General features: G+C 44.3%; 1 protein-coding gene across 1 annotated transcript in view; it reads right to left on the minus strand.

The window, feature by feature from the left end:
* Positions 1-24459, minus strand: part of cacna1ib (calcium voltage-gated channel subunit alpha1 Ib) — a 115671-nt gene that overhangs the window by 77861 nt on the left and 13351 nt on the right. Inside the window, exons 2-4 of the mRNA XM_076082962.1 lie at positions 20462-20573; positions 15663-15796; positions 1591-1688 (exon numbers count right to left, since the gene is read on the minus strand). Coding sequence (XP_075939077.1) covers positions 1591-1688; positions 15663-15796; positions 20462-20573 — 344 coding nt within the window. The remainder of the gene's footprint in view (positions 1-1590; positions 1689-15662; positions 15797-20461; positions 20574-24459) is intronic.

The raw sequence follows: 24459 nt of genomic DNA on the forward strand, positions 1-24459 counted from the left end.
GCCGTCTGTGAGCGAGGTGGAGAGGGAAACACTCAGAAACAGGAGCTTCGGATCCATTCAGTGCAGATTTATTTGACTGAAGAATGGTAAACAGAAGGATTAAAAGAGGCGTGATTGTCTTTCATGAAGACCTGAGACCACTGTGCAAAATTAGGGCGGTCTCTGAGGGGTCCGAAGACCCCTTGACCGACACTTCAGACCCCCTGGAAGCCTCAATGGCAGAATGTCACTAAAATATCTGAGAATCTTCTAACTTGTTGGGTTGGAGCGAGAGAGATAGAGGCGAGTGTGTGGATTCAGGGCGTGGGTGTGTAGTTGTGTAGTTGTGTAGTTGTGTAGTTGTGTAAGCAGCCTTATTATTGACGCTGTCAGACGTAGTGAAGTGTGTGCAAAGTGTTTAAAGCCTAGCTGCCTTCTTATCTTGGATCCATGAACATCCACCGTCCCTTCTCTCTTCCTTGTTGTTGTTTTCTTCTAATCAACCAATCAAACGTGACTGCCAACATACAGCATGTTGTACCTCATGTTCAGTTCATTGTCCTCAGTCGATGCAGAGCAGATGTTCCAGTCAAAGGTCTTAAGTTTCAAACACCTGAAGTCACTTAAAAAGAAACCATTGATCGCTGCAGAGGGAACTACTTCCAGGGCAACCTGCTGAGTCATGAGCACATGTTGGATTGTTCACTTCTATGAGGCTGCACTTCAATGTGAGGAAAGTAACGTTTGGGGAAAGCTTGTAATTGTTGGTGAATAAAGGAAACATGCACACAATCACAGACGTTATGATCTCAGCCTTTTGCACAACCTCTGCTGCCAAACACAAGGTTCTCTTTGATGCCATGTTGGTCAAATCAAACCGGGAACCACAGAGTGTAGACTCAACTTCATCTGAGACTGATTACATCCGACTATACGTTTGTCTTCAGTATCTTCTGCAGCTAAACGATGAACCTTCCAGACCACTCAGATCGTCTGGGACAGGTTTGCTTTTGGTTAGTATTTAGTTGCAACACTCGTCTGGAAAAAAAAGGATTACGATTTTTCTGTTTGCCGCTGAATTTTAGTAAATGAACCGTACTATACAAACAAAGCCTTTTCTACTTATCTCTCTTGTGAGGTAGCGTACTTCAGCTGTGCTATGCTATGGTAAGGAACGGTTACATTAAAATATGGAATAGAATGGAAAGAGTAAGTTCATTGTACTGTAAAACTTTGATATACAACTCTCATATAAAGTGCAGCGTGTTGTCATCTGTCTGAAGGTGTTAAAAACATTTGAGGTATTTCTGTCTCAGTGAATCGTGTTCAGCACCTCGGACAGCGACCGAGCCACCAGACTCTGGCTGCTCCAGCAGGCAGCTGTCCATGGTGCTGAACGAGAGCCAGGGACGGCATTACATGGATGATCATGCAGTTTTCAGATATATAATATATACATATATTTGTTTTGTATTGAAGCATGAATTGAACTATTGGCTCCAACTCTTTCGTGGCCATCTACTATGTGCATGCAGCCAAAGTTCACTTTCTCCTCTTGGCTTTGAATGGCATTACGACACATTGAATTGATACAGGGGAAAGAAGACTCACTTGGCACCCTGTTAATGGCCTTAAGGGGCCGCAGGACCCTCACTGTCCTGATGGCGGTGAAGTTGACGTTCTGCAGGTCCAGCGAGTATTCGACAATCCTGAAGATACACAAGAAACACACATGACATCATCACGGAGGAGTTTCATCTGAACTTCCCAGTTATGTTGATTAAATGTACTCCTCCCTCCATGTTGTTCCAAATAAGACGCTTAAGAAGCACACGCACACGCACACACACACACACACACACACACACACACACACACACACACACACACACACACACACACACACACACACACACACACACACACACACACACACACACACACACACAGTCGGGGTCCTGCTGTGCAGTGCCGGGTATGAATTAATGAGACGGAATTTGTGCACCTAATAGAGCAAGACCGTCAGAGAAACAGGGCCAGCGGTAGACTTTATCTGTTGTCTATTTACAGAGTTACAAAGTGTTACACCAGAACAAAACACAACAACAGGTGTTTCTTCATTTTGACTGGGATGGAGGAAGATGTAGACCTCCTGAATCCCTGAAAACTGGATCTATATGTTTAGTGAAAGCGTCCACGCGGGCGTGCACCAACGTGAAAGGCGTGACATTAAACATGCAACCATCTGAGATGAAAGCAGAGCCTCGTGAGGGAAGCAGGGATCGGCGGTGGAGGGGAATAAACCAGTAAAACTAGGTGTGGAATAATGGAGATGGAGGTGGGAGTATTTTGCTATCCGACCTATTTTTGACAAATTCAGTATGGGGGGGGAAAGCATACTTCACCTGGAGAATGACAAAAAAAAGGAGAGAGAGTGAGAGTGCAGAGAAGGAAAGGAGGGGACAGACAGGAAGAGAAGGAGGAAACAGGAGACGGAGAAAGTGTGAGACGAGGAGGGATGGATCAGAAAACCAACGCTAGTAAAGCACCAAGGGATGATTAAGTGCAATATAACGATGGCAATAAAGGGAGATTGAAAGAGGGAGCGGGAGAGAGCCGGAGGGTTTTTATCAAGTGTTGGAGATAATTACAACGTTAGGAGCAGAGACAGAGAGACGAGGGCTGTGTGAATACACCTGGCTGCTTTTAGGAAGTCGGGGGTAGAGAGTTGTCAAGACACGGGTAAAAGAAAAGTACAAACTGAGGCAAGTTTCAAGTATTCTACTGCAAGATATTCCAGCACTTGATAACAAGCTCATTTCGATGAGAGGTTGAAGAGCCTAGCAGGTGATGTTTAGAGAGTTTAAAAAGCCCCGGCCAATTATTCGCTTCCGACCTTTTCGACCTGCGGGTCTGGAGATCTTCAGAAATATTCCGACAGCAAAATAACAGAGAAGAAGACAGTAGCATAGAAATCCTCAAAATTTTCTGGAGTTTCACAGTTTTAAAATAGAATCCTGCGAGGTTTCAAAGTTGGAAAACACATGAACAAGTTACTAAGGGAAGAAAACTCGGGAGGTTGAGACAAAGAAACGCGTGGCCGTGTCGAAGTTCTGCCAGGGTTCCAGGGAACAGAGGCACTGCCAACGTCGATGAAATGTCAAATTAGAAGAGCAGACCTGTAGTTCCTTCACTGACCAGGCCACAGTCACAAAGTGGAAACCTGCAGCTGTTCTCTGCTCCCACATTAGCCTCAAAGGTGAAACTCCTCAACGGAAGTTTGCTTTATTCTTTGCAGTCCAGCTTCCGAAACCTCCGCTCAGTGACCAAAATATACGCTTCAAAGCGTCTGAAAGGTGTGTGGATGTAACTCAGCAAGCCATGAAATATGAATGTCTCCTCTTGCCAGCGTATTACCGGCGAGCTCCGGTTCTGCTACAGCCCCCCCCCCCCCCCACACACACACACAAATCAGACCAAAACCAAGCTAGTAAAACACACCGACCATGAAGAGCAAGGTCGGAGTTCGCAAGAGCGCCTGGATGCGGCCGTGTGTGTGTGTGTGTGTGTGTGTGTGTGTGTGTGTGTGTGATCACAGTGTGTGGCCATGATCTGATTTGACAAGCAGCTTGTTGATGTTGCATTTGGGAGTTTAAGTCCACACACAGGGTGGAAAGAGAGGAGGTACAATATCAAAGCAACAATATTCAAAACCCAAATATACAAAATAAGAGGGAGGTAACCGTTTTCAAGACTAGGTCCCCTCTGCAATCTATGGAGGTCCCCCTTTTTGATAGTTGACAGGTTTCTACCAGAGACGTGCATGACGTCATTCCTCCCCATTCTGAATTTGGTAACTTACGCTCACTGGTTGCAATAAAGCCAAGATGGTGACGGCCGTAATTCAAGAAGGCAACAGACAAAATGGCGAACTCGAGGCACGGCAGGCCACGAACCAATGAGTGACGTCCTGACGACTCCGTCCACTTCTTATCTACAGTCTACGTTCGATAGCCATCGTGTGAATGGACAGCGGTAAAACTGATAATGCCCGGGCTCACAGTGGCGGGACCACGATGTTGTGGAAGCGTAACATCGACCCTCCGGTTCGGTCACCCAGGTTGTAATGAATAGATGGGCGAGTGATCATCGCCTCCTGAGGCGATATCTGCTAGCTCTGTCAGCACCGTTAGCTGCTAGCCGCCGGCTCAGACACCTCCGTGTTCGGACAGGCCCTCCCTGCTCTACGGGTCGTAGTTGCTGAGGTAGTGGACCAATGGCTGCAAGTAAAACCATACGAGTAACGTTTTTCAAGTTGCATGTGTCATTTAAGTGAAGAAGCTGCAATAACACTTGTACTGGTTTGTTTTGGTCAATACCTTAAAAAGGTGACTGACACCCAGTCATAGTCCTCACAAAGATAGAGGTACAAGGATGTGTGTGTGTGTGTGTGTGTGTGTGTGCGAGTGTGTGTGTTATATGTACCCGGCATTTTGAGCAATTCCCGGCAGCAATTTTAGATAACAGCTCATTTTGACCACACAAACACATCCGCAAACAATTATACTCACACACACACACGACTGCCAGGACACAGTGTACTATACACACAGGCAGAATAACACACACATACACACAAAAAGCATTACCTCGATACAGCCTAGTTTTTCACTTGCCGAGCAGATGAACGGACGGATAAGCTCAGTATCACACCCAAAGACAAAATCACACACACACACGCACACACACACACACACACACACACACACACACACACACACACACACACACACACACACACACACACACACACACACACACACACACACACACACACACACACACACACACACACACGTCAAACTAAATTGAGTGTCTGTGTTTGAGTTAAGACTGCTTTAACCAGACCGCCTCATGAATATTTGAAAAGGAGGAAATTTTGTTCCTGAGCGACTTTAAAGGTGTGTGTGTGTGTGTGTGTGTGTGTGTGTGTGTGTGTGTGTGTGTGTGTGTGTGTATTCTTAAACCCCTTCTTAAACATCCTCCTTCTCTTTTCAGGGTTTTCTCTTCTCTTGAGGGAGCCGCTCTGTCTCTCCGCCGTTTACTTTACCTCCCAAAAAAAAGCACAAGTTGGCATTTTGTAAGATCTACTCCCATGAGCCAGCGGGGCGGGTTCTCTCCAGGGTGTCCCTGCTGGATGGAGGGAGGAGCTTTGAATAATGGAGATAATGTAAAGAGGCAAAACGCTGCACAGGATTCATGAGCACATCTGTAATGCTGTTTGACAAATTTAGCCAAAGTGGGATCTACAATTAAAAATGACCTCAATCTATATTTGATCGGGTTGTTGATGAGCTCAAACTCAAAGACCTTTTTCCTCAAAGAGAGATAAAGTTGCTGCTTATGTTTTCTCCTCTCAGTGACTCCAGACTCTTGAGTTGCACACTAAAGCTAGAAAATTGGACAAAGATTACGCGTTGGCTCTGAGCTTCGCTTGACAGCACTTTATTTGAAATGAAATGAATTAATTACGTTTGCTGTGGCGCGGCAATCTTCAGAGGTCACGTTCACAGTGAACTCCACCATCAGAGAGTGATGCACGCGTCTGTTTGTTGATTGAGGTGATCATAAGGTTCATGAGATAAAGAAGTAATATAACAAATCTGAAATATAACAAATCTGAAATAAAGAATGTGTGTGATCAGAGGGTGCAGCCACACGCTCACAGTGAGGTTCCTAACAGCAGGTGTTCAGCATTAGCAGCACAAGTTCACCTGCTTCTTCGTCACATGAGCTGCAACATATCTGAGCAAAACACAAAGTTCAAATTGCTGATCCAGGCAGCCAAACAGATCATGTCGGTCATTCTGCCGGCTGCACACACGGCCTGAAAAAAGGCGAGAGAATAAACTAATGTGGCAATTACCGGAAAGCACTGAACGTCTCACAGGTCCAGACGAAAACTCTCCTTCTGGAGAAGATGGCATTAATTATTCAAATGAGATTAATGGATGCAGTAGATCTTCTGTCCCAGCAGTGGTGTGCAAGTCAGAGAAGATAGAGGTGCACACACACACACACACACACACACACACACACACACACACACACACACACACACACACACACACACACACACACACACACACACACACACACACACACACACACACACACACACACACACACACACACACACACACACACACACAGTTCTGACGCACTCGTCTCCCTCTTTATTTTCCGCCTCACAAACTCTCTTAAATATCTTCCTTTACTGCTTAAAATCTATATCTCTATTTATTTATTCTCTATTTGTTTTGTCCTTTCTGTGTGTGTGTGTGTGTGTGTGTGTGTGTTTTCTCTTTGTGTGTGTTATTTTCCATTCTCACAGTCCTGCAGTGTGCCGTGTGGCGTCAGATCTCTAATGAGGTACTGTTACACCTCCAGCTGGGGACAGACACTCGTACACATGTCTCTCTGTGTGTGTGTGTGTGTGTGTGTGTTATATGTGCAGACATGTGGCTATCTTGTCAAAGATGAAAGCCTTCTGTGTGCTGAAGCTCTTGCCTACATGTCCTCCACCACGTCTTCCCGTTACACGGCCCCGTGTTCGCCTCTGACGGGAGGCTTTTATTTTAGCTTTCACGATGTGAATAAAGGAATCAACCAATCACTACACAGCACACTGTAGCGTAGAACAACAGAGGCTCAGCCGTCCACACCGACACGGCTACACGTGTTACTCCTTTCACCTCGACACAGATCCACTCCTTCTAGTTATTTTACCTTTCACAATAAAAGCCCTCGACAGACACACTTTAACTGAACTTCACTCAGAAGATTTCCCTGAAAGGAAACTCTTTAGAGCAGCTCACACTAGCTGAGGAGAACAGCAGCAGGCAACTGTTGCATATTTGCATCGCTGCCGGTTTGAACAGTTTCGATGCAAAATATTTGCAGGCGAGACTTTAATCTCACTTTCATGAAGAAGAAAGTCACTTCCCACAATCTCAGCTCGTCTTTCAACAAGTCTCCTGCGTCATCCGAGAGAAAAGCGCCACAGCACTCGTGCCATTTCAATTTCTGTTTCTATTCGAAGCAACTTTCATCCGTGTTTGTTATGCGTGTTTACATTTGAAGCATGTGGCCTTCAGCCTTGAATGTCTGTGTGCTTTTTTTCAGTTAAACTACTCAGTCAAAGTGCATCGCTCATCAAAGTGAGCGGATGATGGATGTGAGGGAAGTATTCAGAGCTCTGGGGGACCAGCCTGTAAGTAGTAACACACATCACTCGTGCTCATTTTTTGGATTCACCCTAAATAAAAAGGCAGCAGCGTCTGCTGTGTGAGTCTAAACGTGTCTGTTTTGTCGATGGAAGTCTTACAATAAGATTTCATCTCCCGAGAGAATTCACCGCTATTTTATTAGCAGCCACCTGGAAAAGTCTTTGATTTTGATAAGAGGTCGTTTCAGTGGTAAATTGGAAAAGACGTCACGAGACATTGCAACAGTTCGACATCACAGGCAGACAGCACGTTAGCAACGTTAGCACGTTAGTAAGAGTCCCTCAGTCAGATCATCGTTGTCATCTGACTAATCAAAGCTGTGACCAGAGAGCAACTCGTGGTCCTGTTGGGCTCATTGGACATGAGAACATACTGATACACAGAGTAGGTTGTAAGAATCCAAGCTCACAAAACCTGCTGTTTTCTATGGAACTATGACTTTGCCCAAATATCTTTGACTCTACGCTGTGATGAAAACAAATCAGTGTCACAAAATCATCTCATTTGCAGATGACACTTTTTTTGTTGTTGTCATTTTCCATTAAATTCTCAAAGCTAATTTTAAGCGAACTTTTGAAATGTCGCAAACGTACATTAGACGAGTTTCCATCAACCGGTTTGGAGCTACATAAACGAGGCTGCGTAAGTTTCATCAGAAGTTGGCACTGTAAGCTACGCACGGCTGTAATCTGCGGGTAAAAAAAAGAGTAGAAGAAGAAGAGCTCGTGAACCAGAAACAAAGCACGTCCGCTAGCCATCTAACCATCTACGAGAGAAGAATGGAGAGAGAGGTCTACCGGAATGTGTTTCAATTGTGAAAGTATTAATCGTTCTTTCATGTCAGCTGGTACTGTCCATGTTTCATCTTTTTGAAGAAATCATAAATCCAACAAGAAGCAGACAGCAGAACCAGCTGATGAGTCATGTGAGTTAAATGTTCACTACGTTTTTTACTCAAACTATATTTAGCATCAACTCTTTTTCCAACAAAAAACACCTCAAGAGGCGAGAAAACATTTTTCCCAATTGAAGAAGTTGGATCGGATTGTTTCCACAAAGATTTTTTAATGCGGTAATAAAAACATGTGAATGGAAACACGGTTATTGTTGGACGGTCCTTCACAATAAATGTTGAAATGTTTTCACGATGTTATTTATAACCTCATTGGAAGAACATAATTACTTCCATCGACTGTTTGAGAACAGTATATGAGCGCTTATGGGAACTTATTTCTGTCGACGAAGGGGCAGAACATTTGATTTATATGCAGTGTATGTACATATAGTTCTGCCAACACAGAGCGAGATAAATGAGGGTCTTCCATCTGCTCTCCTCGCCAGTGTGAGGCTTGGCAGCTCTGAATGTTAGGGGGAGACAGTTAAGATGTGTACCGAAAGCATACGTTTGATATACGAGGCAACGCACATCGTCTGCACACGATAAAACCAGAACAGAGAGAAACAGATGGCACCGATCAAAAAATAAAAGCATCTAATGAACCCACAGTCACAACAACATGAACAGAAAAATACATATATGTCTTCAGACACAAGTCCATGACAACACTATCACATATAGCAACAGAGGACGACACGGTCCCGGTTGTCATTCTTACAGTGAGTTTGGTAGGAATGCATTTAGAGTTGTGAAATGTGTAAATTCATGAGTGCTGACATTTCTCCATTAATACGCTTTGATGTTCCCGTCTCTGTGATATTAGAGTATTTTTAGTTTTTTTAAATTTATGCTCCCTGGACACACCGGAGCGTCCTCGCCTTCTCTCCTGCTCCCTCTGCTGAGTGTCAGAGACAGATAGAGGACGTGAGGGGAGAGGAGGAGGAGCAGAGAGAAAGGATGGATCCTGAGAGAGGAGGTGTAAAGCTGCGCCTGCACTCACCGATAGCCTCTCCGAGACAGGTGACAGGCTGTCACAAAAGGACACACACACACACACACACACACACACACACACACACTTTTAAATATGCAGTTTGCACTCACATACACACAAGCATACAATACAGGAGGGTCATTGGGGGGCAGGTTCCAGTTATACAAACATTTCTGAAGCAGCGTCACTTTGAGAGGAAGAAATATGAATTCAAGGACAAAAACAATTCTTGCAATTCGTGGTGTAACGGACCAATGACAGAGTGTAACGTTAACCATCAGAGTGTAAATAAAGTTTTACTGACTCAGTAGAACATGTGTTTCTAGTCTCTGATCATGTTTCATTGTAAACAACCAATCAGAGGAGAGCTAGTAGCATTAGCAGCACCGCTAACGGCTAACCAACAGAGGTTCACTTCAGTTACACTATGATGCCTTCAGGCTCTGCTCAGTGAACATGAGTACTGGCTGAAGGTACATTATAACGTTATCATGATGTGTTCACGTCATCTGTAAAATATAGTTCTGGTGATAAACTAGAATGAATCCAGTAGTTTGAATATAAAACAGATATTAGAGATGAATTATGAGCTGTTTACAATAACTAGCAGATTATAAGACATCATTAAAACGACAAGATGTGATGTAATCCATAAAAATACCATCTTCATCATTTAAATTGTGTGTTTTTATGAAGAAAAGAAAGTAGCCTTTATTAACTACAAAACAAACTTATTCAAACCAAAACCACAACCTTTGAGTTCTGAACAGGGTTCATAGAGCATCATGTAGTTTCAGTCGGAACGTGTTTGATAATCAGCTGACACCACTACCTCGTTAAGGTAATTAGGACATTGATGGCTAATTTTCACTCATACATTTAGTTTACTGTTTGTTTTGAGGAGAATTTGTTCATTCATTATTGCCAATATTTCTCTTTTTTCCAGGGCAAGTTCCTACAACTAAACCTCTAATCTCTTCAAGCAGCCGAGGCGGGAGGGAGTCCTAATGCTGAGCAACAGCAGGTGTCAACCGCTAAAGACTGAAGCCAAACTCTCTCTGTCTCTCCATCCCTGTCCATAGCGGCACAGCAAATTAGGATGAGATTCACTCATTGGAAGCGATGTTATTACTGCAACCAGGAGCCAAGAGCAGACGCACACGTCATCACCACGCTGGAGATGTGAATGCGGAGAGACAGACATCGTATGGCGCTGGTTGTGTTGAGCATAACGGAACTGCCATCATTAGCTGTAAGAAACCTCAGAGATGTACCGAGGATGAATAAATGCATTCAGCTCTTCAATAAACGGACCGACGCCGGCTTCGTAGGTTCCCCTGGCTTATGTTTGTATAGTGAATGTGTAGAATGTGCTAAAGAGGAGTGAAAGAAGACGTCTATCTTAGCCAGCAAAGCGCTTTACAACGCGACTCTCGTTCACACACACATGACGGCAGAGCAGCCATGCAAGGCGCTGGCCGGCCCATTGGGGAGCAATTTGGGGTTCAAGGACACTTCGACAAGCGGACTTCCCCGAGCAGAGGATCGATTCCACCAGTGCTTTATCTCCTGAGCCACAGACAACAACATGTCGTCTATTGAAAATGAACAATGTGGAAGGGTTTGACTCCAGGCCCGCAAGTAATAGATCAGAATAGGCTCTTTAATTGTGCAATGTAGAGTTTATATCTTGTAACACGTTGGACCCTGAGCACCAAGGTGCAGAGACATCTGCGTGTGACTTCCAGCGCTGATCTTTGTGAATTGGACTGTTCTGCAATGAGGCTCATTTACACCAGAAAGGCGCCATTTTTGTGCCAAATTTCTGTGATAGAACCTAATTCAAATATGTGCAAATAGCACAGGAGCGCCAAGATGCTATTTTCTCAGCAGCCCAGTTCAAAGGTTGAGATTTATACAACATTGTTTGTCATATTTGTGCAGCTTTAGCGGCCACAGAAGCCGCGCCCTTTTGCCCAAGCACTGACCGTCACATTTCAAAAACATCCGAGGATAATGGAAAGTATTTTTACTAACTCAACAGCATCTAAACCAAAGAAATATAAAAGGTTAATTTGAGTAACAATGCTCTGGAACACAATGTACGAGCCTTTCAGCTGGAGTTTTTCTACATAAAAGAATGCCCGACTAACAGGCATGCAGCAGGGGGTTGAGCCCGAGGGAGAATTCACTCAAAGAGCAAACTTTTGATTTACTGTTGGACACCTGCGTTCTCCGCACCAGTCCACAAACACACAAACACACGGCTCCACACAATCTCACTGTGTGCAGGGTTCAGCTGGACAGGCAGGCTAAGCAGAGCTGGTGTGGGACTCAGGCTGCTGCTAATCCCCTTCCTGCAGCTCGCCTACTGTTTGTGTTTGCAGCACACTAGTTCCCAGGGGCGTGACGTTTTATCGCGCTCCCCCTCCTTGCCTCTACATGCGCTGCATGTGGTGATTGTGAGACTGGGGAGTTACTGGTGGTAGTGCACGCGCTGAGCATTCCACAGAGACGAGGCGATAGATCTCTGCGGCTGCTGTTTAAAGGACGACAGAGGCGGGGGGGGGGGGGTGAAGACATATGTGCTGAAACTGGGATCAGAGTGGAGGAAACAGACCACATACAACACGAGGAAGCAAGATAAAGATGGTGGCGGCAGCATCTTCTCCAGCCTAAGGGCTGGAACGGTGCACTGTTGAAATTCAAGGAAAACCTCCAGAAACCAGGCCAGTAAAAAAGTGAAAGAAAAATGTTCACCTTCCCTTGAGGGCGAAATAAGGAGAGGAGGATGAAGAGAGTGGAAATGAAAAGGAGGGAGGGAGGGAACATGGCTAAGGTAGAAAAAAGTGCAAGTTCAGTTAAAAATGGTGGAGAGCTGCTGGGGGACAATAGAAGAGGAAAAAGTGAATAATTCATCAAAAAGAGATACGCAACAGAAATATATAAATACTAAGCACAAACAGTTTCTTTTGAGGCAATATTTTAAATAACTATTTTAATACTAATTAAAAGAGGGCATTGTGGGAAGAGAGAATGTAAGAGGAGAAAGGAGGTGTGCTTACATCATGTGGCATGGTGTTCAGAGTGTTTGAGTCTTTACAGTCACATCTGGTTTGACAAACACATTAATGAATGCAAGTTAAAGGAAGAACGATCACGGTGAGAGTGGATGGATGAATGGATGGAGGGAGCAAAAGATGGATGCGTGGGAGGGAGGGAGGATGGATGGATGGAGGAAAAGATGGATGAATGGGTAGGATGGACGGATGGATGGATAGATTTTACACATAAAGGCCATTTCACCAGTCATTGGGAGTTCCATTTAACCCGTTTTAACTCTGGAGGAGCTTTGTCAAGTCAGGAAATCACCAAATGAGTCATAATATTTACTGGGAAATATTATTGGTATTGCTTTTTTAATTATTGGAGATTGAACCACACTTGGAACAAGAATGTAGGCTCTCTTTGTCCCGGCTGCCTCCGTTTTAAAGCTTTATTTGTCTCTTCTGCGTCAACAAACGTGGACCTACGGAGGTTTAATACTAAATCTCTGGAGTGCCCCTTTAAGACAATTCCTTTAAAAGTGAATATGCACTTGTGCACAATTAGACTGATGCTCTATGACTTCAGAACCCATAGTGAAGGTAGCTTAAGCAATTGGTATAAAGCTTGTTTGTATACAGAATCATTTTGGCCCATTTGATGAGCTTCTAAACGATAACCAAAGAAACGGCGATACTTGATCGTGTTGTCTTTGAATCCTCCTAATCTTTCTCCTGTGCACAGTATGTCAGTTAATTAAGCTGTTTGGAAAGTCACCAACATAGAGGAATGTCTCTTTCTACGAGCTTCATCCAACAAGAGAAACAGATGAGCGATGTTTACCCAGCATCCCCAGACCGTTGGTGTCGTCTCCTCTGCTTACTCATCGTGATGGGGGAACAACTGAAAGGGAGACTAAAAAATGGAAAAAGGAAGCTACAACGTGATCGTTTTATCCATTCATGGTAATTACTTTTCCTCTCATGTGCCAAGAGATAATATGGTAAATTGGAAATGTCTGCTTCTTGCCAGAGGTTGGTTCACCAGCTATATATTTATTACCATCTAGCAGGATTGCTAGCTGAACTGAAAGGATACCAACAAGGTCCAGAGAATCCAGAGCTCTTGTATTTATTCCTTAAAACCAACATGAGTGATGCACACGTCAAAGAACGGCATCTTCAAGGAGACTAACATTTAGGTTTTCATCACAGTGCCACGGCCGTTCAAATAATCAATTCAAACTCAGCTGTCAGCTGGTGTGATGATGTTTGGTTGCAATGAAAATCGATAATGTATTCTGTGGCAATAAAACACCTCTATGGGGTTTTGTGCGAGTGAAGAAACGTGTGTACAGATTGATTTAGAGTTCTTGTTATTAGGAGTTTCTTCATCAATCACTTGAAACCAGCCGTTATAGGCTGTGAATCGGCCCACAACCTGAAGTGTGTTTGACACCATCCGAAAAACACACCAACCACTCCGATGGCCGATATGTGATTTTAGCAGGAAGAGCTAAACTACTGTCAAATCCATGTGCTGACTGTATATGGTCAAGAAAGCTATTGTTAGCCTCTAATGAGGGATGTATGTTCAAGGCTGCACGATGTTGGTACCATGGCATCACGTATAAGTTTCAGAACGAGAATACAGACATTTTCCATGAAAAGGCAGTTGAACCAGCTGTGTGTTAAGTAGACATTCCTCGTTGATGTAGTGACCCCACAGCGTCGGTCTTAAGTATGAAAGTCTTTGTATAGAAGAAGTGGACGTAGTCACTGTGACGGCACCCATTGGTCTGTGGTTATCGAGCCTTTTGAGTTTTCCATTTCTGCCGTCGCCATCGTGTTCTTTTTGTAGCCGGTAGTGAACATATTTGGACGAGAGGGTGGAGCTGGGAAAGAGTTAGCTTTAGCATAACAAATGCTAAGTAACAGCTAGTGCTAGCTAGTGCTAGCTGGCTAGCTTGGTTGGCTAGATGCATCAGTAATTCACGGTAACTGTGATGAGTTGGGATGCTAGCTTTGCCTGAAAAAACGGGCTTGTTTGTAACGTACTAAAAAATGCACAAACTCCTTAGAGTGGTCCGTTTTAACCACACAAAAAGACTGATTATTTTTCTTATATTTTCATGAACAATTATTCAGAAGTCACCGACATTACAAACACGGCCGAATGGTTAAATTCAGTGATTAGCTGAGGCAACGCCTAGGAGACAGCTAGCAGCTAGCTACCTGTGATTCAAAGCAGCCACGCCCTTAATTATGCATAACTTTATATGAATATAGTGCACATGGATTAGTTTTAATCAATTCACCACCGGTACAGGTTTTTGGAGCTTCCGGGTTGGCTTCACTTTTTGGCTCCGGAGGTTTCGGTTATTTCTTTGCGAGCTATTTGTGAAACTAGCGAAGACGTGTCAACATAAAACAACAAGCAAAGTGCTGCATGACTTGCTGTCATTCCACCAGAATTTCATTCACCCTCAGACGTTCATGACAAAACCGTCCAGTGAATGAGTTGAATGTATACATGAAGGTGTGAAAGCCACTTTCATGGCAGAAGTTACAATACTTCAATTACAGACTGCAACTTACAGACATTTGCATCCTTTCAAATCCTAACTTGCAATAACAGAGACACTCCCAGTTCCTGTGCTGATCAATAAAAAAGACGTGAAAATATTTGAAAAAAGGGTGAGACTTCCCTCGCTGGCAAAGCGTCACTCAAAATAGCGAAAGAAGACGATCAAAGGAAACTGGAAGCAGTCAGAACAACAGACTGTGAATGGACAACACCACAGAGCAGAAACCACACTGCTTCATGCAAACTGAAAGTGGAAATGGGTTTAGGTTAGGGGTTACGTCTTTAAAGGGTTCATCTGATTGTTCATCATTGATTTTACTCACAGAACCTATATTATGAGGTTGAGTAATGAGGTTTATTCCACCAGCAAAAGGCTTCGGCTCATATTCATGAGGTCGTCAGTAACAGAATGAACATGCGGTCAATTTATGAGGGTCATTTTCAGCTCATTTGTTAAAGTACATTACAGTGATTAGCTCAGCTGAATCACATTATCGTTGTGTTGTTGTTGTCCGCCATGTCCCCGGTCGACAGTGACTATCAACGTGACAATATTAAATGTTTCTTATTTAACATAAACGGTGTTGGCCGTGCATGGTAGCACAATGCACCGTGAACTGCCGAGCTCGTAAATATACTCCTGATAAACCTTATTATTAATACACTAATAATAAAACTTATAAATAGGGAATCACATTTGTGTGAATGAATAAGCTTGTGTTTCTATTTAATCCTACATGACCTTATAAATATGGTGTTTATCCATTAATTTGTAGTACAAATGGTTTTCTTGCTTTGCCAGATGTGCGTTAGAATAAAACCTGTCACACTGACAAACACAGAGAGCACAAAGGGAACAGGAGGTCCTCACCCTGCCATGACGATGAAGAAATCCAGTCGGTTCCACGTGTCCCCGAGGTAACAGTGTCGTCCGAAGATCCCCAGCGCGACCATCTTTATAACCATCTCCATAGCGAAGAAGACGTAGATGAATGCATCAAAAGCCTGACAGGAAGACACAGGGCGACAAAGACACACGGCGTCATATCTCAGTGCTTTGGGCACCGCAAACAAGGTGGAGACAGAAACATCAGAGAAGGACATCGATGGACCTCAGCAGGATGGAAAAACACCACCAGGTGCGGTGAATCTGTGGGAACACGCTGATGTCAGAGTCAAACCTCTGGAGTCGATGTGTCCGTCATGCCTGCTGTCAGTAACGCACAATGACGTGGGGGACATGTTATGTTTGCTTGACTCTTTATCAAATGGGCACTTTGGGAACGTGGCTCCGCCCCTATCCACGATTTATCACGTTAGTAAGGAGACTCAAGTGAGCTTTCTCAGGACTTTTAGAGAGCCAATTTCTGGCAAAATAATATTACATTTTTATTTGTAACATTGCCCATAACTGCCACAGTCACGTCTCATTTTGCTCCCTATTAGACCTTCACTTTACGGTCATCTGTGACAAAGAAAATCATTAAACTGTCATATTTCAGAAGCCAGAGGCAGCAAATGTTTGCCAATTTTGCTTGAAAAACTATTGAAAATCTAAATTCGTAGCTGTGAATAAACCAGCAGAAACTAAATTGGGTAGCCAATTAATGGACTTGTTTCAGCTTTGTTACAGACATCAGTCTTTGGTTTCGACTGATGCCATCAGTAGAGGCCACTTGGAGTTTTGGAACATTATTAGGCACAAATAATCAGCAGATCATTCATCGATGAAAGTAATTGCTAATTGCAGTGAAAGGCACTTCCGTATGAAACGCGAGGGCAAAGGTGGCAAGTCCAGAGGGCAGTCTCCAAGACATCGGCCCAATGGCACCTTTGGGACGAGGTGGCCGATCACCCTGCAGTGTTTCCTTAGCTTCTCTCGGCCTCCGTCCTCCCCCCTTTCTCCCTGCCAATCTCTTACCTTCGTCTCTCTTCCTGCAACCGTTTCATTTATTGTCTTTCTCTAACAAGTTAATATCTCCATCTCTCTCCAAACCTTCTCTCTATTAAACCCCTACCCCCTCTACCCCCCCCCTTCTCCCCAGTCGAGTAGTTTGCCCTAAACTGTGGTGTAATAGAAAATAATTTGTTTGTGCAGTAATCAGAGATAAGCCCCACATCGACATCCCCCCACCTCACTTCACCTTTAATCAAGCATCTAATTAAAAGAAAAAAAATCTAAATAAATCAAAGAACCCAGCTCGCTAATGCGTGATATTGCTGTTGTGAGCAAAAGGCCCAGATTACTGCTGTTCTTTTCTGTGTATAAAGGGGGATTAGGGAGGAACTGACGTGCTCGGCGTTGCCAGTAATTAGATTTTCAGAGGGTGAAGTATACTGTCGGCAACATGATCTGAATCCGAACCACTGATGCGAATCCTTGTTTCGTCACTCTCTTCGACAAAAGAAGCGTCCTACTCGGCGGTCCTGGGGGAGCGTGGAGCTGCAGGACTGGCCTGCTAATGCGGAGGAATGGTCGCAGTTTGCAACCTTGACCTTTGTCAAACCGGAACGATGGACGAGGTGCTGCCGTTTGTAAAGTTCGCCGAACCAAAGGAGATGAAAACTCCACCAAATGTCAAGAAAAACATTCCTCCTCCGACATTTCCACTGCTCTCCTTCTTAACCTCTCACTCGCTTGTCTTCTAGTCTCTTGTACGTCTCTATACTTCTGCATCATCCGTCTCTCTCTGGTTTCCCTTGTTTGACTTCTATCTGTCTCTATTCTGGTGCGCTCTTAGCTTTCCAATCTTTTCAACTGTAGCAGGCCGTAGCCCAGTCCATGATTACATTTTGATATCAATAACACAAATATGCATATATATATATATACAATATTATTATTTTCCACACACATCACATGTGCACACAGTTCTAGTATACACCTACAGCTCTCAATTACAATGCTAACTTGCTCATGTTGCGTAGTACAGCTGAGGCTGATGGGATGCTTGATGTTGCCACTGACACGGCTCAGATTGTTGTTATAAAGACGCAACATTTTGAAAAGAACCCTGCAGAGAATTATAACCTTTTTCTTTACTTTACCTTCAGTGGGATGAATAAAACACTTTTAGTGGACGTACATTGACGGTGAGGAGCTGCCCAGACACATTACACTGCAGCCCGTTTAGAAGCTGCAGCGTTCGCACTCAATACAGGGTCGCTTTGGGTAAAAATCACGTTACTGAAGTACACAAGTTACGTGATAAATAAATCAACATTGACTTCTGGTTTCACACGAGGAACGAACAGCGGCCTCTTGGCTGAAAGATGGCTGTTTGTTGGACCCACAGACTGTAGTGGACGTAGTCATTGTGACGTCACCCATTGGTTTGTGGACTGATGTTACGGAGCCTCGAGTTCGGCGATATTGCCGTCGCCATCTTAGATTTTGGCCGTTGCCGTTGAAGAAGACTTGAAACTAGAGATTGAGACCATGAACTCATGTTTACAATGTTTACTGAGGTAATAAATCAAGAGAGAAGTAGAGTCATTTTCTCATAGACTTCTATACAACCAGAGGAGTCGCCCCCTGGTGGACAGTAGAGAGAATGCAGCTTTAAGACATGAAGCATCGGCTTCACTCATTATTTTCCGTTGGTTTAGCTACGAATGCTGGATGTGAGCAGCCCGAATAGCAAAAACACTATTACAAGAGGAAAGCTGATGAAAACCATTCAGCGTTAAAGGTTCCAAACCTTTCACATCTTCAGAGCTTTTTTTAAACCAAACTGGCATCATGTGCATGCCGCTCTCTTTCTGAAGGCTACTTATTGACTATCTCACATTTCCTCTCCAGTGAGATGAGAACATTGTTGTCTCTATACAACAACGTGTGATGTCGATGAAGGTTCTCATCCATCCAGGTCATGGGACAGCTAGAGGGAAGTCAAATGCAAACTAAATATGTTTGGTGTTAAAGCGTTTTAAGGACCAAACTACGATTTCAGTTGCCTCTGACTCTCACAGAACAACAGAATCTGGTATTCACTTATCATTTTCCCCTTTACATCCACTCATCCATCCATCTACGAGCGTTAACTAGCTGACTGAATAACTATCGAAGCTTCCAGAAGGTCTTTAAGTCCACATTTGTTGGAGCTTAAAGATTGTGCTGCCGAGGCCCCGACTGAAATCACGGTATTGAACAACGGAGTTTCTGAGAGGAGAGTATTGACTGTGGCACTGCAGCGCACTAAATCCATGCTGATATTGAATAGGCTCTAAAGATACTCGGAGGAGAAATTCTATTAGGTCCAACTCACCAGCCACCTCCCGCAGGGAGCCGGATCAATCCGCTGTCTGTGCCGAGTGCAGCGCCTTTTGTGTGTGTTCGTGTGAGAACGTGAACAAAACCCCCAAAAAACAGCCGTGATTCAACGAGCGCTTCACAAAGACAGACCGAAGATATACGTGCACACGCTCGCACGCAGGTGTAACACCCACTCGGGGGGGTTGGGGGGGCACCTTTTGCCACAAGTGAGAAGGGATCCTGTGTCCTGCCAGTTGAGGGGGGGGGGAATAGCTGCCGGGGTGCATGCTCGCTGCACCATGAAGACCACATGCTAGCAGTGAGTCACTGCGAGGAGTTACAGGCGAGGAAGCATTGAGAGGAAAGCATTACAGAAGAGGTGTGTGTGTGTGTGTGTGTGTGTGTGTGTGTGTGTGTGTGTGTGTGTACAAATACATGTGCACGCTTCCTAGAAGCACATCCTTTGCTCTCTACTTCTAGGACTGTGAGGGCATGTTGTTGTCTCTGTGTGCTCATGTGAGTTGTCTGCTCATGTAGGGGGTCATATATAAAACTATAAGTGCACAGATTTATTAACGCATGCTTGTGAGTGCTTTTGCACAGCGTCGATGTATCTAGAGCCTGTAAATATACATACTATGAGCCCGTGTAACTAAGTCAACATTATTTATTGGGCACTTTTAAATACAGGGAGAGAAACCAGCCATGTCAGTGGCTCTGTGAGGCTGGAAGGCCCTTTGTAAGGAACAACACATCGGAACATAAATGCAAGTTCAGTCCCAAAGTGTGTTGCAGTCGAGGAGAAGTGAATGTAAATATTCCCCAGAGGGTGGAGTCACAGTACAATACCAATGACTAGAAAGGTGCACTCAGTAGATTGCAGCTCTCCGCCAGGTGTGTCTGCTGAATTGTGTGACTGGATGAACACATCCCACAACTGGCCGTATAGTCGTTGAACTCTACAAGCTGTCTGCCCGCGTAGCAACGGAATGGTGACGATGTACTCGGCAGTGTGAGCGCTGGTAGTTCTGTTAGCCGTTAGCCAAACACGCCGTCCAAACCAAGAGAAGTGGGCCAGCTGTTTTCCACCTCGCTGTGTCTCTGGCTGCAGAGTATAGCGGCTGAGGGTGATGCACTCGCAATGTGCAGTTTGCTGCAGCAGAATGAGAGATGTGTGGACGGACACAGAGACGCACGCTCACTCACGGGAAGCATGCGAGTGATTGCATGATTCTACTGGTGGATAATAAAAACAATGTCCCAGTACACTACATTACGTGTTCAAATAAAGAAACTGGAGTGCAATAAGATACAAGCAAACAGTTGCAAGGCCTTGGAGAGTAAATCATGCTGCAGCATCAATGGAAAAGATATGATCACAAAGTGTGTGTGTGTGTGTGTGTGTGTGGTCGTACCTGTAGTATCTGGCATCTGTCCGATGTGCAGTCGATGTTCTCACAGGGCTGGTACATCCCCAGAGTCACGCAGTTCAACAGGATCACCATCATGCTCACGCGTTCGAACCACGTGGAGCCGTCGAGCGTTAAGGAGAACAGCTCGAGGAGTGGAGGCACAGAACAGGATGCAGTCTGAGAGGACACGTCACGAATTCATGATCATATCAGTGACAAATGATGAGAGATAGGAGGGTCTGACCACATGACTTCAACAGCCCCAAAAGGCATTACTATGGTAAAACTGCAGCGAGTGGAACGACACTAGAAAGGTGAACCCTGCAGGATTTAATTCAGACATGGTTCCAGAGTCCGGCTTTGGGTTTCAGGAGCTTCTGTGATCTTTTCTCAGACATCTACTGTCTACATGTTGCTGTTAAGAGCCAAACCGTCAGAGCAGCTATAACAGCAGCAATGAAACATGTGATGTTTACGACGTGTACACTATTATTAAACTAGCAATTTAAATGGAAGTGAACTCCTCCCTGACGCTCTCACATGCACCTTCTTAAGAAACCCAAATGTTAAAGCTAAAACAAGATAGATGCACGTTTCACATCATTTAATTCTACCACCATCTCCTGTCAGTGTGGCCTTTGAGCAAGGCACTGAAACCCTATTTGTTGACTCTCTGACTGCTCAAAAAATTGCTACAAAACAAATGTCAAGACCACATCTGGTGTTCTGAGAGTATCGCAGCATGAACAACACTTGTTTAGAGGAGCGGGCAGGAACGTGCACAAACCGAGCTGCATGCCAGAGAAAGAAATTCCTTTAAAGAAACAAAGCAGCGGGTGTGACGGCAGCGATTCAATATGCGTTCAATATGCGTTCCTCTGTGCGCTGAGGGAGCGAGCGCACTGCTCGGTCAAACAGTGTGTGAAGCAGGATGTGCAGTACCAGCCCTGGAGGTCCGATCCTCCCCGAAGGCCGAGCAGCACACCAGCTGAACGCTCCTCCCCCAGAAACACAGCTTCGGTTCTCCGCGCGCTGCTTCTCTTGGCCCCGCGTGAACCTTTTCTGCAGGAAAGAGACGGACCGCTGTAGGTACCGCAACACGTACAAAGATAGGCTGTGAGTGGGCAAAAACACACGTGTACATACAAATGCCCACTCGACAACGCACGAGAGCAGGAGAAAAGTGCACGGATGCTAGATGTGCACGTGCAACCCAACCGACATGTTGAAAGAGAACCCACTCGTTCACACAAACCCCCTCACTAAAGAGACATCTTCAGCGCTGCAGGGTGCTTAACGCTGAACAAAGTGTTTGATATCTGACACTCACTCATTCACTTTTTGAATCGGTTATGCCTTTTTAATATTGCTGTAAAATGCACAGCTTCAGGCTATTAAATGCAGAGACATGGACAACACAAACACCAACAGTGTAGAAGCTGCCCCGTCTCCTGCTCTTGAGTTATTATTTGTTGACAATATTAAATGGGTGTATTTATAGATGACTTATGTATGCAGGCTTCATATCATCAATTCTCAAATATAACCAGAGTTTTGGATTATTTGTAACATTAAGTTACCGAAACTCAACATTTCCCACAAAATGTTTCAAAATAAAAGCCCACCAGGAACATGAGGAATTATTATGTTATCGGGAAACGAGTTTAACGAGCTCTGAAAGCAAGTTGACTTCAAATTACAAATTTAGTTCAACCACCACTCAAAATGGTGATTAATGAATTTCTCAAACAATTGTTTCTTTATGTTTTAGACCTTAAAAAGACGTTTGAAGGAGAGCTGAAGGAGCGTTTGTGTTGTCTTGGATTGGTTGTGTTCAGTGAACATGGCTTTGACCTGCTTGATCAACATTTTGGAAATCAAAATGTTTCCAATATAAAAACGCTTTTTTAAAAATCATATGGAATAAATTCAGTTTTTAGGTTCACTTACAAACAATACAAATATTCAAATCATGCCAAATGCAGCATGCACGCACGCACGCACGCACACACACACACACACACACACACACACACACACACACACACACACACACACACAATACTTTTTGCAACTATAGCTCTCTTCTGCAGCGAGCCCTTTCCTAATGAGGACGGAGATATCATCCTCAGGTGTCAGGAGCTCCTGAGCCTCCAGGCGGCGCAGCCTCTTTCCAGGCAGATACACTTTAATGTGAATATCATGGCCGGATAAAAAACAACCCCCCCCCCCCCCGGAGTCAGAGTCATGATGACAGTCTTTAGGGCTAATGCCGTACTGATTATCTGGAGGTTATTTCCTCTGCCAGATGCATTCTTTAAGAAGCAGCCTCGGAGAGTTGCCAAAGCGCCGGCGTGTCCTCTCATGCACGCTGCCGATACATGAGCCGCTTTAACAACGTGCTGTCTGTCTCTCTCTCCACTTCTGAAGAATGAGTCAATTAGTGTCGCTGCCTTGGAGGAGGCTCGCAGACACACACACACACACACACACACACACACACACACACACACACACACACACACACGCACACACACACACACACACTCTGCTGGATGGAGAATCAGGTGGAATTCAGTGTTTCGAAGAAGATTAACTCAGAAATTGTTTCATAGAACTGTTTCACAACCGGAATTCTTTCTTCCTTTTATATCATTTTTTTGTCATTTCGTACCGGGCAGTGGTTGCAAAGTAGTGTGTTTCACATTCATCCAGTGCCCGTCACTCATGGCTGGAAGCACTGCCGGAAAAAAAAAAAAACACCTCCAGAATTTCAATGTGGGCCACGGAGCAGCTCCGGTAAAATAGCTGGAAGTACAGTGTGAGTGATCGGCCTGTTCTGATGGCTCCCTGGAGGACAGGAGCGCTGCTCTGTCAAAATGTAGAGGCTTCATGGAGTTCCCTTTTATCATTGGAAGGTGACCAGACTCTAAACAGACTCTGGTCCAGTCCCAGTTTGCTGTGAGAAACCTTATGTGAAGACACTTCAATGTTGATTTCATAAACTGTAAATAAGAAGTAGACGTGGTCATCGTCAAATCACCTGTTGATTTGTGGACTGAAGTCTCGAGTTCGGCGATTTTGCCATCACCATCTTGGATTACGGCTGTTGTCAAGTTGTTTTTTTGCAGCCAATGAAGAAGTGATCATATCTGGACTGAGGAGGAGTGACGTAGAGACGTCGTATATGTCTCTGGTAGAGACCTGTCAATCACTGTGTAGCCCCGCCCTAAAGCATCCCCTGCTTTATGGTCTGTTTGACTCTAAATGGACCATAATGTACTAAATGAACATCATGCTGTATTGAAGAAGACTTGAAACTAGAGATTGAGACCATAAACTCATGTTTACAATGTTTACTGAGGTAATAAATCAAGAGAGAAGTAGAGTCATTTTCTCATAGACTTCTATACAACCAGAGGAGTCGCCCCCTGGTGGACACTAGAGAGAATGCAGCTTTAACACATGAAGCTCTGACTTCACTCTGCAGAACCGGAGGTTGCCTCCTGGTACAAACATGCAATAACATCTCCCTCTTTAATGTGCTCATTCATTATGTTTCTATGCATTGTTATGTATTTTTATGAATAGGGAGTCACATAATCCATCCTTTTTACCGGATGAAATCTCAGTCTTTAGCAGGTGAAGGACATGTTACCGTCTGCAACTAAAGACTATTTTTACTATAGATTCATCAAGGACTACTTTTTTCTAAGTAACCAAGTCTATAAAATGTAAAACAATTTTCAATTCAATTCATTTTTTATAGCCAATAATCTTGAAGCCGATGCCAGCTGACATTGGGGCGAACCCGGAGAGAACTCACGCTGCCGCGGGAAGAACATGCAACCTGGGCCACCTTTTGCTGTGAGGCAACAGTGCTAGACACCACCTGCAGCCCGACATTACTCCTCTACATCTTTACACAGATGATGGTTGTTTGACGATATATTAATGCTCTCAATGTCAAGAGAGATCCTTTAAAACTGGATTAAAAAGTC

The sequence above is a fragment of the Anarhichas minor genome, unplaced genomic scaffold (assembly GCF_050575085.1).
Source record: "Anarhichas minor isolate MPS153535 unplaced genomic scaffold, ASM5057508v1 ptg000114l, whole genome shotgun sequence".
Classification (NCBI taxonomy): Eukaryota; Metazoa; Chordata; class Actinopteri; order Perciformes; family Anarhichadidae; genus Anarhichas; species Anarhichas minor.